At 35.6% G+C, this 18,463-nt stretch overlaps 1 protein-coding gene across 3 annotated transcripts in view; it reads left to right on the top strand.

Annotated features, from left to right (window-relative positions):
• The first annotated feature begins 875 nt into the window (after positions 1–875).
• The window catches only part of LOC128866607 (E3 ubiquitin-protein ligase hyd), a 32,225-nt gene continuing 14,637 nt past the window's right edge, over positions 876–18,463 (top strand). Inside the window, exons 1-10 of one of the 3 annotated variants that reach the window (XM_054107487.1) lie at positions 876–1,054; positions 3,955–4,155; positions 4,212–4,497; positions 4,559–4,776; positions 5,721–5,956; positions 9,176–9,351; positions 11,130–14,513; positions 14,573–14,720; positions 16,422–16,655; positions 17,480–17,955. In XM_054107487.1, the coding sequence (XP_053963462.1) occupies positions 993–1,054; positions 3,955–4,155; positions 4,212–4,497; positions 4,559–4,776; positions 5,721–5,956; positions 9,176–9,351; positions 11,130–14,513; positions 14,573–14,720; positions 16,422–16,655; positions 17,480–17,955 (5,421 nt within the window). In that variant the 5' untranslated portion in view covers positions 876–992. Of the gene's footprint in view, positions 1,055–3,954; positions 4,156–4,211; positions 4,498–4,558; positions 4,777–5,720; positions 5,957–9,160; positions 9,352–11,129; positions 14,514–14,572; positions 14,721–16,421; positions 16,656–17,479; positions 17,956–18,463 lie in introns of all 3 variants that reach the window. The other 2 variants (XM_054107494.1, XM_054107478.1) reach the window with 2 other exon arrangements.

Raw genomic sequence — 18,463 nt, 5'->3', positions numbered from 1 at the left:
AACTGTTTGCATAGTGTGTTTCGGGCTTTGGTCTTCCGTTTCTACTTTATTGATGTGCCTTGGATAAAAGATTATCGAGAACAAACTAGAGTTAGAATAATCTAAGGCGAGTTCATACCAGGTATTATCAAGAATGATAGAGAAACAGATTACGCCTTCCGAATTCGCCGTGTCGTAAGAGCGGCTGGAAAACCAAGCACAATTTAACACACGGCACTTCGTTTTCATTAGTTTGATTAGTTTAAATCTCATAAATCGCAAAACTACCAAGCCATTCATTGAATTTTCACAAACACGTAATTTCCCTACTTTTCTTTGTTTTGTATTGCGAACTGAGCTGACATCACACTTGTCAAGATCGCGAAAAATAAAGTAACTGTTTTTTAATGGCGCAACCAAGGCGCATTCATTAAAGGGACTGGAACTATACCAACAACAATGCTCTGTACGTTTGATTGTCAAAGCAAAGTATTGGGAAACTAGAAAACTGTTATTTAATGGCGCCACCATAGTACTCAACTCGCTTTGAGGTGTTATTACTTGAGCGCCTGCCTAGTTTGATACTTATCTTGCGATTTGGTATTTCGAATGTCAACGTCACCTGACTGAAGCATTGATATTCAACATCAGCACTTATATATATATATATGTTTAGTTATTGCTATTTAGTGGTTTGAATGTCAGAATTTCAATAAGTACATACATTAATTAAATCAACCAAAAGAGCAAGGCTCTTTTATATGCAAACCAACAAATCGCAAGGAAAAAACAAATGAACTAATATACTTTAATAAAGTAACCTTGTGTGGTTTTGCCTTGGTTGTAGCTGTGTGTGGGAACGCACTATTATGACAAATAAATCGACTTTATACAGTGCCTTGCTTTTCTGCATACATTTCCTGGTAGAAAGGGGTTTGTTGAATTAAATTTGTGGGAAAAGCGATATGATAACTGTTGTTTATTTGTTCGAGTCAAAAATAATTAAATAAATAATGTCTGCAATTCAATTTCTAATACAGGCGCTACCGGGCACAGATGAGCAGTTGATAGACAGGTAATTTTTTGCATACTCAATCACAAATTAGTTTTCGGGCAGGTACCAGATGTTTTTAAGTCGCTTTTATGTTCATACAATCATATACCTATATATGTCTATATATGAGCTTCAGATTTATTTGAAGTCACTTGGTTTATCCTTCCCATGCCCGTGCCAAAACAGTGAATTCTGCCATGAGATGTGCTTAGTAGGCTTCGTAATAAGTATTGAAATAATATTAATTATTTGAAGTTGAGTTAAACGGAAATAGTGGTTATTTTATATAGTGGAATTTACTTGGTTGAATTTATGGCGATTAGTCCTTTATTTCCGGCAGCGACAATGGAAAAAAATAGTTAACTTGTTTTAAGGCGCATTGAACAGGTTGCAACTGTAGAGAAAAAGCAAGAACAAAGTATTTTTGTTTTTGTTAAAATCTTTAAACAAATATTGGCAGCTTAAGGGTAATTTAAACAAAATTTTCCAATTTAGAGGCCAAATTTCAATTTTGCTGCTGCGAAATTGCCTTGGTTCGTAGAACATTTTATGAAGATTACAACAGTACTAAACATTTTACGAGGAAACATAAAGAGGAGATGTCAAAGTTCAATTTTACGCATTTTAGAAACAGCAATATCTCGAAAACTACTTACCATTTACAAAACTAATTAAATCGTTAGGAAGATAAATGAAATACATTTTTTGTTGGTGTAGCAGCTTACTAAACCCTGTCAGTGCGATGTAGTCACCGTTCGTCTGCGTCTAACTCTCTAATGGTAGGTACAGAAAGCGTGCTGTTTCGTCAGGTCACGAAAGGGGTTAGGTGAGCAGGTTTGATAGGGCATGTGAATAGGGGCTTAGGATTGTGCGCTGTTCCTTCACATGCTGGCAGATATTGAAACGATATTGAAAAGGATTTTCCTTCTCATCTCACAAAATAATAGGACTGCCGGCATTAAAAATATGCTACGTCAAATTTTCAATAAAATAAACGTTTTATTTCAAAATTGTTGGACAAATAATGATGCCAATTCACAAGTTTTCTATGGGGTTGAGGTCGCGAAATTGAGCAGGCCAAGGCATAACCTCAACCCCGTTGTCAGTAAATCTAGTTGGTATGTTTTTGATCCTTATACTGTTGCATCTCGGTGGCATATTTCATGTGGCATATGGTAACATTACCTCGTCTAATATTTTCATATATATAATTGATTTATGATGCCTTCAATGAAATAAATTGGGCCTACTCTGCTAGCTGCCCCGCAACATTACTTTAGCACCTCCATGTTTGACCCTTCTTTACGTGAAACGTGGACTATATTCGTGTTGGGTAGGCGTCAAACATACTTTCTTGAGCCTGTGCTATCAAACAATTCGAAGTTGCTTTCATATGACTGCAATAAATTTACTCACGGGCCGGTACAACTGCCCTTCCGCAAACTCTATACGGACTTTCACGTATTTCTTTGTCAGTAGCGGTACTTCCGTGAACTTCTTGCTAATAAGTTGTATTGCACCCAATGTCGACGCGTACGTTTCGGCAACTGGACTAACATTAGCACTCCTCTTATTTTGTGCAAAGCAATAAAAAATGACTCAGAAAATTAGTATTCCTGCTCTCAGGATTGCTTCTCAGCCTAACTTGGAGAGGACAGACAGTATGGAGTTAGTGTTAATATTGTTCAGCTCTCCTTCTATATTTAGGAACACTGTCAGAGTGTGTTGTGTTAAACTTTTTCTATAGTACCTACTCACTATCTCGTGCAGTGGCGTTTCTGTGCAACTCATTTTAAAACGACGTATTGGGATTATAAGATGAACGAAGTTCCTATCCTTTCTCTAAGATATGTGTCTAAAATTGGTTTTTTTGGCCATACGCCTGAAATCCCCTGCTTTGGGAATAAATATGATTTACCTGTTAACAGCTGAGTGTAATATAGCTGTAAGATTGAAAAGCTCTTCTATCCATAAAACAACAGCGTCTCTGAGGCTCCATAACATACCCCATAAATCAAGTCTAGACCTGGTGCTTTAAGTGGTTTGGCATGTTATATAGCCCAGAGAATCTTTTTTATTAGACACGATTAAATTACTTTCGTTAAAGGCAGCACTACATGATCTCTAATGGTATGATTTTTGTCAATATCTGCAGATATATTCGTATGTTTTATTGAAAATTTGTGAGCTTTTGAATTGTTCTTAAGAATTTTTTTCACGTTTTCGCATAGCCATGTTCACACACAATGGATGATGTTTTCATTTCCGCAGTAGTTTTATTGGCAGAAGAATAAGTTAAAAAAACAGGTCTTTACGAGTAGACCGTAAAATGTTAATGGATGCTTGTAGTCCCTTTAATTTGAATGATCGAACCTAAGTCCTTATAACAGAAATAACAATATCGAATTAAAATTATAGTATTTAGTTTTATTAATCGGAACATATTTGCTTTAGAACACGTGCTACATTTCTTGTGACTTCCGCTTCTTATCCATCTCATTCGGCACACTTAATACGTCGATAGATCCTTACCCACTGACACTAACTTGGCTTCCATCCTCTCCCAACAAGTTCGCTAAACTTTTATAGCAAGCGAATCCCCAGGGCTCCTTCTGGAAATGGCGTCGTCCTCGCTGCCGTTATCGGCCACCCCAATAATGATGAAATCTGCTTATTTGACGAATTTGCTAAAGAATTTAGGTTTCTTCTCGAGAAAAGTAATATCTTCTAGGGAATATAGCCTTTTTACTCATGATTCTGGTCGCGTTATTTCGCTTTCACCCTCCCTGCCCCCCTTAATCGTTTAATAATGCCTTTTATCTAACTCTGTAGTTTTGTTAAACTTGACTCCCTTTAAAATTACTTCGAACAGAATTATTTTAAATTATTTAACCATTTCTCTTGACGTTATATCTTTGCAGGCTTCGAGAAGTATCTGAAAAAATTAATAGATTTGGGTTCGGTACACATCGAATATTTGAACAACTCAAAATCCCAGTAAAAGAAGTTGTTATTGGTCCAAGCCATATTGGAGTGCTTTTAGAAGACGGCAAGGCATTTCGCGCAGCTTTTTCAATTAATTCAGAGCGTCTCGATTTACATAGGCTCGATACCAACAAGAAGTGAGTATTGTGGACGTCTACTAAGTTCATTAATAACATTTTTTGTTATTTTTCAGCAATGCAAACAATAGTTCTAATGTTTCTACTAATTCTAAAAATGTTGCTCCATCGTCATCGAGGCAACTGGCACGTTCAAGAGCTCGACTTATGCGCACAACCGGAAGATCTGGATCTGGGAACCAAAGCTCAGGCTCGCGTAGCACAGGTGTAATTATTGGTGGTGGTCCCTCAAGTCGTCCTATTGTAACTGTGCCAGCAACTTATGTTCCTGAAGAGTTAATATCACAAGCTGAGGTAGTTCTACAGGGTAAAAGCAGGAATCTGATAATAAGAGAGCTACAGGTATGAATTTTTATGGTTATTTAAGTAAATGGAGCAAAGTTTTATATTTTAACATTTTCAGAGGACTAATTTAGACGTTAACTTGGCAGTTAACAATTTGCTTTCTCGGGACGACGAAGAAGCAGAAGACACTGAGGAAGCAGGAGATAACTATGTCCCGGAGGATTTAATATCTTTACTCGATAATGGATTTCATGGTGATAATAGCAGTGTGATAATAGATCCATCCGATGGTCTTTTTTCTGAAGAAATATTTAGCAACTATTCCAGTATTCGCAAGTAACTAGACTAAAATTTTATAAAAATTAACATGTCGTAACCTAGCATAAGTGCATTGTTTCTAATGAGTACTGCAAAAAGTTTTTCGGTCTACAATCTCGTTATAATTATTTTTCCTCCTTCTTATCCGAAATGGAACTAGAGATCATAAAGGAACCTTCACACGTTCCCGTGATAGTTTGGTATATGTTAATAACACAGATTTTTATATCCGTCTAAAAATTGTCAGTTCAGCAGTAAACCTTAAACATTTAAAATGGAAGTTTATGCTAATATCACAACAACAATCGAACGTGAATACACACTGACAAACACTAATACGCCATTTGCTTTCACTAGCTATGAAGCAAACGTCTACTAAATCATTGATCTTGACTGAACTTTTACGTTCTTAATCTATCACCGCCGTGATACAGCATTCTTTCGTTATTTTCTCGAAATCCCTTTTTGTATCATTGTTGCATCCGTAGACTGTCTGGGTTAGGGAAACTTTTTCTTTTTCGGCCTCAGCAAATACCGCTTTCAGAGTTTAAGCAAATTACGTTAAATTTCTCGCTTATAAGAATGCAGCAATTTGCACTTTAGTTGCATATCTCAGAAGGCTCATGAAACGGCACACTGCGTTGTAGTATTCATGCCATAAGAGCAATTCTTTTAATGAGTAATAAATTATCAAAAGGTGATTAGCCGTAGCACATTAGCGTGTATTAACAAACCGTATGAAGAATAAAGCTTAAATAAATAAAGCCATAAATGAGCTTAATCAAAATCTCAGGTAATACTCCTGTAATCCTCCGCTCCTCCACCTTCCCTAAGCTATTCATATAGACATCTCTTAATATAGTCGTACTATTACTCGTTTCATAATATTTGAAGAGAATTTTTGTATACAATATTTTGTGTTTTATTAACATTTACTTACTTCGTTTAATTCTTCAATACAGTTTGCTGTTCGATCGCATACGCAGTGAAAGGAACCAGTCCAGTTCTAGTAACTCCGATAATCAAGGCAGGTCGACAACTACCTCAGGTGGCGTACTGTCTGGAAATAATAGCTTGTCTGCGCAAATATCTTCTGTGAGTGTCGATCGTGAGGCATTCAGTCGTTGGAGAGATCGCCAATATTATGGGCCGCGACGCTGGTTAAATAAGGATGATTATGTTTGGGATAATAACGGAGGTTTGTATTTAGATGTGCATATTTAGAAGTAAATATTAATTGTATATTTTTAATTTAACACTCATAACGAAACATCGGTCAAAATGACCGATAGTGAATTTCGTGCTGGAATAGTGGCTAAACTGCTTGACCTTGACAGCTGCCCCTCCTCCTACCTTCCTCCCTCCCCCTACCATCGCCACTGAACAGGTTTTCATTTAGTTGGCGTGACGCTATTGTCTTGTGCACATCCCAAGTTCGATTTCGGTCGGTCAGATTTACCGTGTGTTTGTATTCAAGCTTTATAGGTTTCGTTAATTTCAGTTTCATGTTTTTTTTAATGATTGACATGTCAATTATGTAAAATAAAAACTTTTTTTGATTGTAAATGCTTAATAATTATTGTAGTACCTTATTATTTACCTCATTTTAACTGAAAAAAAACATAACAATAAAAAAAACATAAAAAGTAACGATTTCGGTCAAAATTACCTTATGTTTCGCTTAGTGTCACAAAAATCATGTTTCGTTATAAGTGTTAAACAAGTTTTTTGTTCAATTCCAATTTCACAGCAACTTAATTGGCTGTTAAAAAGTTGTTAGGTTGTTGAAAGTCCTATCATAAAGTTATTTATATACCTATTCAATGAAATCATTGCGAGCCCTTATCGCCAAAAGGATGTAAGCAACAAAATGTTCGATCTTCTGTTTTGATATACATAAATCGATAACTTACCGCTTCTTACCCCCGTCAAAATTTCAAATCCTCTCTGAGTAAATCAACTGTTATATGTGATACTGTTATAAATTGTAATAAAAAAAAACACATCTACTTAAGAATTTAGTTGTAGTCGCTTTTGTCCTTTTGGTGAATAGAGCTCGATAACAAAATTTTGAATGCTTTCCTTTATTTGATAAACCATTATATTGTATTAAACAAAACAATTAAAGCTTCGTACGTTGAAATTAATTTACATGCCTATGTGAGGCTTGAGTTTGAAAGCATATAGTTGCCAAAACAGGATACGTTTTTAATAGACACGAGATTTTTATACAAAGACATATCATACTTAGACTGAAATTCTTACATCCATCGACTAGTGTTACTAAGGAAAAATTCAAACTATTCCACTCTTTTCGCAGTCATCCTTTTTTTGGTTCCAAATATGTATACTAATATTTGTACAAAAAAGACTGCTCTTACTGCACAGGAATAGAACTCACTCATCAATCGTTGATACAAAGCCTTTAAAACATACTTGCTTATTAGGCCGGGTCGATTTGTGGGGAGGCAAAAAAATAGCCCATTGCTCTGTGAAAATCATATTCTAGGGATCAAAATAAGAAACTTTGCCAAAGGAACCATACCTCTAAAACGAATTCTGATGTCCCCCAATTTGGGTCGAACTTTTTAGTTTCTTTTCTCATGTAAAGGCCAATAATGGTGATATTTTGAAATTATTGTATGGGGAACCCCCCAGGGGAGTTCCAGGGGGTGTGCCACTGGCATGGGTGGATCGGCCGTCCAAAGTTTGTGGGGGTCGGTCATACATTTGGACTCGATTGGACCACTCTAAATGGATCAATGTGGGATTTTTCGTTCGACCCAAATTGGGGGACATCAGAATTCGTTTTAGAGGTATGGTTCCTTCGGCAAAGTTTCTTATTTTGATCTCTAGAATACGATTTTCACAGAGCAATGATTTTAAAATCGACCCGCCCTATTACTTATGTATGTATATTCAATTAAAAAAAGAATCAACCACTAAATTACAAGAATAAAATAGATAAAAAAAGTTGGAATAACTTTTTTCACATTTTTAGAGGTGTGACCAAAATCAGACCGTTAATAACCGGCTCTCAGCGGTTTTTTTTTTACGAAAACACTGAGATTTTGTTGGTGATATACGAAAAACTCAACACAGTCAATATTCATGTTGCTTCGTTGCCGCCTGAACAACGATTGATTGGACGAGTGTGTGAATACGTGTGAAATGAGTGGGCAGAATTCTGCTGCCGAGTACCATGTGACGTAGCACCCAAAGTTACTCTCTTAAGTGAAATCAACACATACCGATCTCAAACTACCTTTTGTGTATGCCTTGCTTGAGGCAAAATGAGCAACACCTGTACATGAGAGTAAGGGGTAACACCACTGTAGAGATTTCAAAAAATTGATTTTTTTTTATAAGCTTAAAAAATTCTTTGAACCTTTTAAAATACAGACCAAAAAGTTTTATACGTTACCGAAGTTTATTTCATAAATATTTTAAGCTTTTAACCAAGCGTTAGTGACTGCTACCTAACGACTTACCCAAATTTCCATACTTTAAATGCGTTTTTCTCAAAACACGTTTTCTGAAATTGGCACGCAGCATAACTCAAATAATTTTTAATATTTTTAATCAGGTTTTTCACTACGTCTGTATAATAACCTTCTTAAGAGAAGAGCGTAGGGGTTTTTCGATAGATTAATTTAAACGATTGTTATAATTATTTAAATGCCGTTTTTTTAGTCCAAAATAGAGTTTTTTCCTTGAAATGCTTGCTAATTCCACAAAAATAAATATTTTTTAAATCCCCTACGTGTTTCTCTAGCTATTTTTATCTAGATTAAGAAAAAAAATGTTTCTTTGTTCCAGATTAAAATTTGCACCCTCTGTGCTGCGTGCCGCGGAGCTCCTTCAAGAGAAACCACATTACAAAAATGTCTCCAATGCCGCCATTTTGTAAAATTTTTCGATCAAACTTTGTAGTTTTGTATTTTAGTATATAAGTAATAACTTCCCAAATCAGAGTGATTCCTTTCCATTTCCTTCTGTAAAAAAAAATTCTTTAAAAATCGTGTTTATTTTACGCGTGTACAGTGGTGTTACCCCTTAAGTGAACGGAAAAGATCAGATATTAAAGAAATAGTGGTGGAAGTGGTTTCAAAAAATAAATGTTAGATGTTTGTGGCGTGCGACTTGATGTTGTTGCCCAAATGTAAGAGCTTTATAATGGCAGAAATACACTCGGAGGTTTGGTTGGGGGCTAGGTTGGAATATACAAACCCCGGTACATACATATTTTTGGACTGTATTTTATAAGAAGTAGAGATTTATTGAGACGGGATATCAAAATCGCTCTCACGGAAAGATGGGACATTCTCATATATATATATAGATGTATAAATATGAATTTAAGTTCGTGATATATAATGTAACATTATTTTTATTATTGAAGACTTGAAAAAAAAAGACACGACATCAAGTTCTCCAATTTGGATTTCGGAGGAATTGCAACCTTGGCCGGACAAAAATGGCACAATTAAATTCAAAAGAATTGGAGGATTATATTCTGACTTCATTGCGCTTTCAGAAACGGGAGAACTGCATCAGTGGAAGTGGTCAGAGCCGGAGCCTTACAAAGCGGAGGTAAACTTAAATTACCAATTCATATCATATACAAAGAATAGTAACACATTATTCTCCCTCATAAGCACAGTCGTTCTGAGATGTTGACTCTCAGAAAGAAATTTGTGTGCACATTGTGTAATACATTTCTTTCAAATTAATAAATTTCTCGTTGAAAGTTTTGAGGCTTTCATATATTCGGTATTTGAAAGCATTTTTACAATTTAATCAATAATAATTTTATAAACAATCCATTTTTAGAAATGAGTACGTAATTGATAGAGAGATTCGATTTGATACAATTTTTCTTTATTTTGTATACATATTTTGATCTTTTCGCTTATTTAAAATTCTCTTGGTACATCTGTTCATCACCTGGGATCCTATGTTAAGCGAATTTGACCAAATGGCTCATTGTTAATATAATAATATTGTTAGAATTAAACTAATGTTTCGCCTTTATTAGTGAGTTGAGAGTATATATAATTTTGCTTGCGAAAAGAAAATAAACTCTTAGTCCGTATTCATGCTAAGGATGTAAAAATTCGTATCCTCATGCTTTCTTCATACGTCCTGAGTAAAAAGTTTGGGGTGCTAGATTTTACGAGTATATACATTAACAATACACATTTCAGAGAAGGAGTTTGGTCGTTTCCTTTTTCCATTGTAACCTCTGAAGTTCAACCAAATATTGAAGTGAAGAAGGCAGCAGGCTTGCTCTGATAGAATCCACTATTCTTATGCTTGATCTGACATATAAGCTGAAGAAGATTTCTTGAACAAGAAAGAATTCTCAACTTTACTTTCTTGCGCTGATAACACTATGCATGGTAGCATATGATATCTCAATATTCCGCTGAAACCAAATATGAATGATAGTCGAATATTAAAAAGAAAAACGGTTTTCGAGATATTTTAAAATTTCGATTTTTAGAATTTAAAAAAGTAAAGCTACTAAATTTTCAATATATTTACCTTTCGCGAGCCAAACTTGAAGTTAATTTATTTTTGTTATTCGGCAGCCGTAGCCGCCGTATATACATATATTTATATAGATATAGAAAATTTAATAGACTTTGCGGCAAATCAAGCATTATGTTTTGTGTCGTTATCCTGTTAAGATACCCACTTCAGTGATATTTCCTCATCTGCATGTGGCAGTATACCTATCTAGGATTTCACCGTACTTGCTGTTCCATGATATAACCAATTCTATATGTCGGTCCTGTACCTTAATAGGAGGACATAAAATGATTTAGATTCTTTTAGATTTCAGGCTTAGATAGTTTGCGAAGTCCAAGAATATGTTTTGACCAGAAAAAAAAAACAATTTAAGAGATAAAGCGTTGTGTTAGTGCATCGAAAAATGCAAGGTCATGTTAAAAAACAGCTGATCTCGTTTGTTGGTTTCATTTTGGTATTTTGAATTTAAAAGTTATCTGTTTTGTTGTTTACACATTCTAACCACAAAACTGCACCTTATGTGAATTCGCCTTGACCTGAAATGTTTGGAAATTTTTCGCAAGTTTTTCTTTCTCATCTTATCTGAATATGTAAGTATTAATATTAATTAATTTAATATTTATTAAATAAAAATAAATTGGAAGAGCATTTGCTTACTAGTACTAATTAGTTGGTAAAGTTCGCAATTTTTATTCCCAGATTTAAAACTTCACAGCTATTCTCGAAGAAAAAGATTAATTTTTAAAATTTGTGATTATTTTACAATTACTGTATATTTAGTTGGTAAGTGTTAAAAAAATATAAAGATGGTTGCTATTCTTATTTACTACTTTTAGATGGAAAATGTGTATCATTCAAAAACTATAAGTCTAAATGTAACGGAAAAAGTAGAGCAAATTTCTGCTAACTTTATTCGCTGTTCAGTGGTAACTGAGACTGGTCGAGTAGCAACTTGGATGGACGATCAATTAGGACACCTGGGAGCTAAATTCGAACACCCAGCAATAATGTTTAATGAATTCGTTATGGATCCAATAGCATCTATTAATGTTTGCTCTTTATATACCGCAGTAAGGACTGAAAACAACAATGTGTATTGGTGGGGTGTTTTACCTTTTGATCAACGCCGATATCTTTGGGACAAATTCCGCACAAAGACTAAAAAGCCATTTAAATCCATAACCTCAGATATCAGTGTTGGAACGCAGGTGATAATGAAAAAATGCCCTATTTATCAAGCGGGCTCTATTGGTTTTACGTGTTTTAATGGCATACCAAAGATAGGTCAGTTGCAGAATTCTGTCTGGGATTTTAGCGACGTGTGTCGATTCAAGATCATTTCCATATTAACACAATCTAGTACAGAAAAACCTCAGTTAGGTTCCTGTTGTCCAGTAAGTGCTGAAAAAGATTGTATAAAAACTCCTAACTCATCAACGGCTAATATGCAACCATCAAGTAGTAAAACAATTAGTTCTACAAAGGAAACCACGGATCGCATTGATATGCCACCACCTCCTTCACCTGCATCAAGTACATGTAGTGATACTGGTAGTGTGACTTCTCATAAACGCGTAAAGAGAATGGCTACTAAAGACGATATCGAAAATAAAAAAGATGAAGAACTTTGGCAATTAAAAGATGTTGTGTTTGTAGAAGATAAGGTGGGACCTGTTGGAAAAGTCTTAAAAGTCGATGGAGATTTTGTAGCGGTTCGTTTTCCAATTTCGTCAACCACCACTGCCGGTACTGCTAGTGGCAACGGCAGTGAAGGTAAAGACGATGATTGGCAACAGTGCCGACTTTTACGTCGGGAGGATGTTCAGGTATATAAAACAAATATGACATCCCGCGGCCCAGATTGGCTGCAAAAGCTTCCTAGAAAAGTCAATATAAATAACTGTAATGAAACAACTGGTTTTCAATTATTAGCCATGGCTGTCGACGTCCGGGGTATTCATGTTATAAAAAAAAATGGAAGCAAGATTTCCTATAGCTTGTTTAATCTATATAATAGCAAGCAAGAACAAAGTTGCCAATTTCCTACGGATTGCGTGTCGTTTTTAGGAGCTAATCCCAATAATATAAGCATTATCTGCAATAACGATAACAGTGGCAACACCAGCAATATTCTAGTATGTGATGGAAATCGGGCTCTTTACCCTATTGCTAAAGATTGTTTGGGGTCAATAAAAGATCCGCAATGGCTTGATTTGCCACCTGTGAAAAGTGTATCGATGGGTATGATACCCTTATCTGGTGCAGGAAATATTAAGTCTAAACTATGTTTGACTGCATTACTCTTTGAAGACCAGAAGCTTATGCCTCATATTTTGCGGTGTGACATTAAAAACGTATTTGCCATACTTAGTCATTTAGAAAAAGAAGAACGCAATGAAATTGTTGCCATTACAGAGGAGCGTTGTGATGGGGGACGTAATGTTTTTCATGCATGCGTTGTCATGTGTGCACCCACATCAAACAAAGAAACTGAAGAAAAGAAATCTTTTTCTGGTCTTGGTAGATCAACACCTTTAGCTAATGCTGTATTTTCAAATTGTCCGAACCTTTCAAGCCATTTGGATGTAAACAACAGTGCCCCTGTGGCGAACGCAGGATCTTCGTCAGGTACGAATGCAGCTAGTGGTAGTATGCGAGAAAGTCGGTCGGTTAGCTTACGAGAAATGATGAATCGTCTAATTAATACTGAGCCGGAGCAAAATAATGCGGGGCACAGTATGGCGTCTATAGATGATCAAATTTATATACCGCAGTGGTCAGTGGAGGGAAATAGTGCGAATCCGGTAATAAATGATGTTATTAGTGGTGAAGTCGAAGATGAAATCTCGAAAAATATTTCAGCCACTGTTCCAAATATGAATTCATCCACAAGTGTACCTACACCAAATTATGTTTATGAACCGATGCAACGCCGAGAGTATGCAATTTTGATTTTGCAACAAATGTGTTCATCTGCAATATTCCGCCCTTATTTACATCAAATGCTCAGTTCAAAGGATTCTCAAGGCCGAACGCCATTTATGATATCAGTATACACACGCGCCTACGAAGCCGGTATAATACTTCTTAACACAATTTTGAGCTTGTCAGAAAAAGATACTTCGCTTAAGAATTCTATGATATTTCCATCAGGATCACCGCCTGATCAGTCTCCTTTATATGTTATATGTTATAACGATACATGTTCTTTTACATGGACTGGGGCCGATCATATTAATCAGAACATTTATGAGTGTAAAACATGTGGCCTAACGGGGTCATTATGTTGTTGCACAGAATGTGCTCGTGTTTGCCACAAAGGTCATGATTGCAAATTGAAACGAACATCTCCTACTGCTTACTGTGATTGCTGGGAGAAGTGTAAATGTAAAGCCCTTATTGCTGGAAACCAAAATAAACGTTTCGCTCTTTTGTGCAAATTGGCTTCGTGTACTGATTTAGTAACAAAGTTCAATTCAAAAGGTGAATCAATTTTGCTCTTTCTCATACAAACAGTTGGTCGCCAGACAATAGAGCAGAGACAATATCGGGCCAATGCGCGAGTACGAAATGTGGGAAGCGGCGGTGCTAATAGCAATTCGCGTAAATCTTCTTCTATTGATATCGAAGCGGATATGCCAGAACATGATCTTGAACCGCCAAAGTTTGCACGAAAAGCTCTTGAACGATTATTAGTTGACTGGCATGCAGTTCGATCTATGATTATGACTGGTGCTGAAAAAAATGAAAATGCTCCTCAACAGCAACCGAATTCAACAGATGCTTCAAATACTGAGAGTTACAATATGTATCTTCAAAGTCAACAAGGTTCCACACTTCTAGATAAATTCACACACAATTTATTTGTGAAATGCAGTGGAGATCATTTGGAGACGCTATTAATGACACTAGTTCGTGAAATGCAAGATAGTAATATTCCGGGTCGTAGAAAAGATGCTGAATTAGTAGCTCGACGATTTGTACGGTCCGTTGTGCGTGTCTTTGTTATTTTCAGCTTAGAGAAAATGCCAAATCCCGAGCGGAGAAAATCAAACTTGGCTTCAAACAAACACATTCAAAGCTGTGTAAAAGTTTTTCAATCATTGTATAAAATCTCAATAGAAGAACTCTGCGAGGTATCCGAGTCTCTGATTTCACCTGTGCGCCTTGGTGTGGTTCGGCCGACAGCTCCATTTACGATGTCTTCTACAAGTATTGATGTAAGCGTTTATTCTTATATGGTATGTCTTGTGTACACTACATGTTATTATCTTTATAGAGTTCGGATGATTTATTTAGCGTAGAGCCACTTGCTCCTTCGTCCACCACAGAAACGCCACCTGAACCAGTATCAAACCAAGACGGGAACCTTTCTAATACATCTGGATATAACATTCAATCAAATTTTTCTATTGATAATATTGACGGTAAGTCGTAAACAAGGGTTATTAGTGTAGAATTTTGAAATTTGAGATGTTTATTTAAATAACAACATGTGACAGTAGAGAGGTCCGGATTGAGTGTTTAGCCCGTTTGAGCGTAGTGTAGTCGGTTATCCTCTTATAATCCAGTCAAAAGTAAAGTAAACCGTTGGCGCTCATTTAAACTGACTGATTTCAATTTGATTCTGATCTTATTCGGTCAATGTTGGGTCCTCGGATCGTACGTACATCTAAAACACTGGAATCGTATAATTCATTATCGCAACATGATCAATTTTCGCGTTTTATGATCAGGAGAGCACGATTTTTATTACATTTTTCATTGCACGAGTGCTTGGGCCCAGTTATGTCCCGATCATCATCTCGGCCATTGTATACTTAATTAACAGTTTTATATTTTTACACTAGTTTAAGAATCATATTTCTGGTTTTGGTTTTAGTAGTTGCAACTTTAACCTAGTAAATAATGAACTTTACTCAGTTGATCGGGACTCGCTATTGAAAGCATTCTGTTTTGTAGAGTCAATTGCTCAATTAATTTTGGTTCACTCGCATTAACTCTGGATGATGTAGAGTAGGGTATTCTCAAGGAAAGCCGATATGGATGGATTTTAAGAATTGTGCAGCTTTTTCTCCTATCTACCTCGCCTATTCTCTAATTTTCAATAAATCTTTTGAGTGTGGGGAGTTAATTAAAACGTGGAAGGCCACTTTTTTTCTTCTATTCCCATAGGTGATGATACAGGTAATCTAGGTACTTACAACCCTATTCCTCAACAATCAACATATCGCAACTATTTGAATACATTGTAATGTAATATAGAAAATGTGTTTCTCACTTAAGCACTAACACTCTAGCGATCGACCAATATGTGTCTGCAAGGTCAACTACAAGTCAAGTTTAGCGTCTTATCTACTTCTTATTTTATAATAACTTTGATAATGTAAATCACTCACTTTTTTTATTACTATGTTTTCTAATATTTGCGATATTTATCAATGATATATATTCTTAAATTGTCTCTTCTAAATATCTTCTTTACGCTGAGGGTTTAATAATCTAAACTACCATATGTTTCAGTGTTTTCGTGCATCCTTTTCTAATTCCCGTTTCCAGATCTATACGAATTACTATATTGTTAACTCTAGACTTACTACTCAATATGAAATCATGGTCATATCATTTCCAAATCATATTCCAATATTGCCGTCGTATGCCGTTTTAGTACTGACTTCATTGACCCTTCATTCGTATAAGTGTACACTAACATTACTTTTTGTTTCATTAGTTCGTTCTAAGCTAGAATATGTATTGTTTTATAGGATATCATTTTGAAAGACTTGAGTAGGCATAAAAAATGTTGTCCAATTTGCTCTCCGCTCCTTAAATTTTGATGATCCTGTTCTAAGAAACAGCGGACTTTTGCTCATCAGCATTTCAAGCCATGAAAATAGTTGAAGAATATAGTGGATGTTTACTTGAAACTTGTCCTACTTTTGGAACTAACAGACCATCTTTCTTAAGCTGTTGTGAAAATAAAGGACTTAAAGGGCAGTTAGAAATTTTATCTCTGTTGATAAAGCTCACTTTATAAATCTGCTGAGATAAAATCTAAACCAGAGTTATAGCTTCTTTTTCGATTATTTGAATAATATAATAAGTGAAACCCTTTTTTTTATTTGCAGTAATACGAGATGCACATGAAAGTGAAGAAACTAACAACAGGGGAAACAGTAACAATGGGCAAGAGGAAGATATTTTAGATTCTGGACGACATGATGAGGTTATTCAGGATGATGAAAGCGACAATGATTTTCCGTTTAACGATCCAGAAACTGAGTCCGATTCTGATGACAACCAAAGCAATCAAGATGCGCAACGAAGTGTTCAAACTGGTGCTACAGTGGGTTCTGAAACAGGTGAATTTTTTAGCTTTGGAAAACATTATACGTATGTCATTATTATGTAAAGAAGGGTGAACAAGGTACAAACACCGCAAATGTATTTGTCGATAACATTAGTGTACAAATATTTTCTTAAAAAAGGTATCTAGTTAATAAGTGTTTTTTAGAAAAAAAAAATATTTTAACCATCTTTTATAGTTGATACTCTTTAAAAAAAAAATTATAAATGTTAACAATAAAATATAATTATATTACGAAAATGTAAAGCCTAAAACTTAAAAATTGGTCACAAAATGTAAGAGTTATGACAAATTACAATAAATAAAAGCGGCCGATTTAAATTTTTGCCACATTCAAGTTTTGCAACCAGAGAAACGATAAAGAAAATTATTTTCGTTACACTTACAAAATCAATCAATTAAAAAGAATGAATGAAAATTAACAATTTTCGAAGAAATTTAAAAATTGTCTTATGTTTTGAATTTAAATGACTGTAACTCAAAAAGTACGGTTCTGATTGATATAAAAGCGGCGGAACATACCTTTCGAAGGATATCCGACGGTTTTATTTGCTTTTCTAGAGTTTTTTGATAATATCTGTAAAAAGACCTATAAAAGAGAGGTTGTTCCTACATCTAAAGAACCTTAAAGCTTATAACAGCTTTGTTCTTTGCAGGATCCAATAGTTTCCCGATTATTTATTTATATATTTTTTTATAAATATATCTTTAGGATTTCTAAGTTTTGTAGGCTTTATCGGACCTTGATACAGACTGCATAATGGCCACCACAAATGCATTAGTTCCTTGTTTAAGAATTAATTGTTTTTACATTTCTAGATATTGGGGTTCTCTTTCTCGAAGATGAGTCTGGCGATTCGTCTCCTCAGGAAGAGGAAGCTTCTGAAGATGGTGAAACAGATGAGCACTCTGACGATTTTAATTTCGCTGATCAACAATTAGAACGTCGAAATAATAGCTCAAATGTTCGTACTGATTTAGCCCCACAATCTATGCAATGGGCGATTCGCAGTAGAGACACAGCTCGATCTTCTGTTCGAGTTCCAGCCGGATCAAACTTAGTTTTTATTGACCCCATGGCATTGCGTCGATCTACTGTGCCAGCGAGTTCTACGGTAGCTGTTCCACCCCAAGATCAGCATACCATGGCAACAACTGCAAGTAACTTGGCTCGTGCATTCGGAATAATAGTTCGGCAAATATCAGATCTTCTAAACAATTTTGCTTGCCAACTTACCACTGATGTCGAAAAACCTACATATAAGACCCAAATGGAGGAAGCAATTCAGCTACAAGTAAGTATTATATAAATTCATATGTGAACCTCCAAAAGATTTAAACTTCTAGGTACTGTCATGTTCTTTCTGTAATGAATAAGCGTTGTGGTTAATGTGGTATAATCGTGTAATAAGCGTGAAGCTTCTCCAACGCTTGAGCTGGCCAGATGTATTTTCTAAAACTAACTCACACACTTCCAGTGATTGGCTTTGGGCTTCGTCTCAATTCTTCATAGTATCACTGGATTGTTACTCTGCCTTGAATGTTGAATTATGCCTTGCCCTTACCAAATCTGAAAAAACTCAAATCAGCAGAAATGATTGAAGATGCTACTAAGAAATTAGAAGGTACTTTAATCAATTGCTTTGAGGAACTGTGTCCACTCAGGCAAAGCAGACAAGGGAAAGCGGTTCCTTGGTGGAACCCTGAACTGTCGAAGCTTCGTGTACGGTCCAGGAAACTTCTTAATAAGGCCTTGATGGCCAAAACAGAAGAGGACTGGGCCAATCATCGACTTACACAGAG

This window comes from Anastrepha ludens, chromosome 2 (assembly GCF_028408465.1).
Source record: "Anastrepha ludens isolate Willacy chromosome 2, idAnaLude1.1, whole genome shotgun sequence".
NCBI lineage: Eukaryota > Metazoa > Arthropoda > Insecta > Diptera > Tephritidae > Anastrepha > Anastrepha ludens.
Note: the sequence above shows the minus strand (reverse complement) of the source record. Positions and strands in the feature narration are given on the sequence as shown.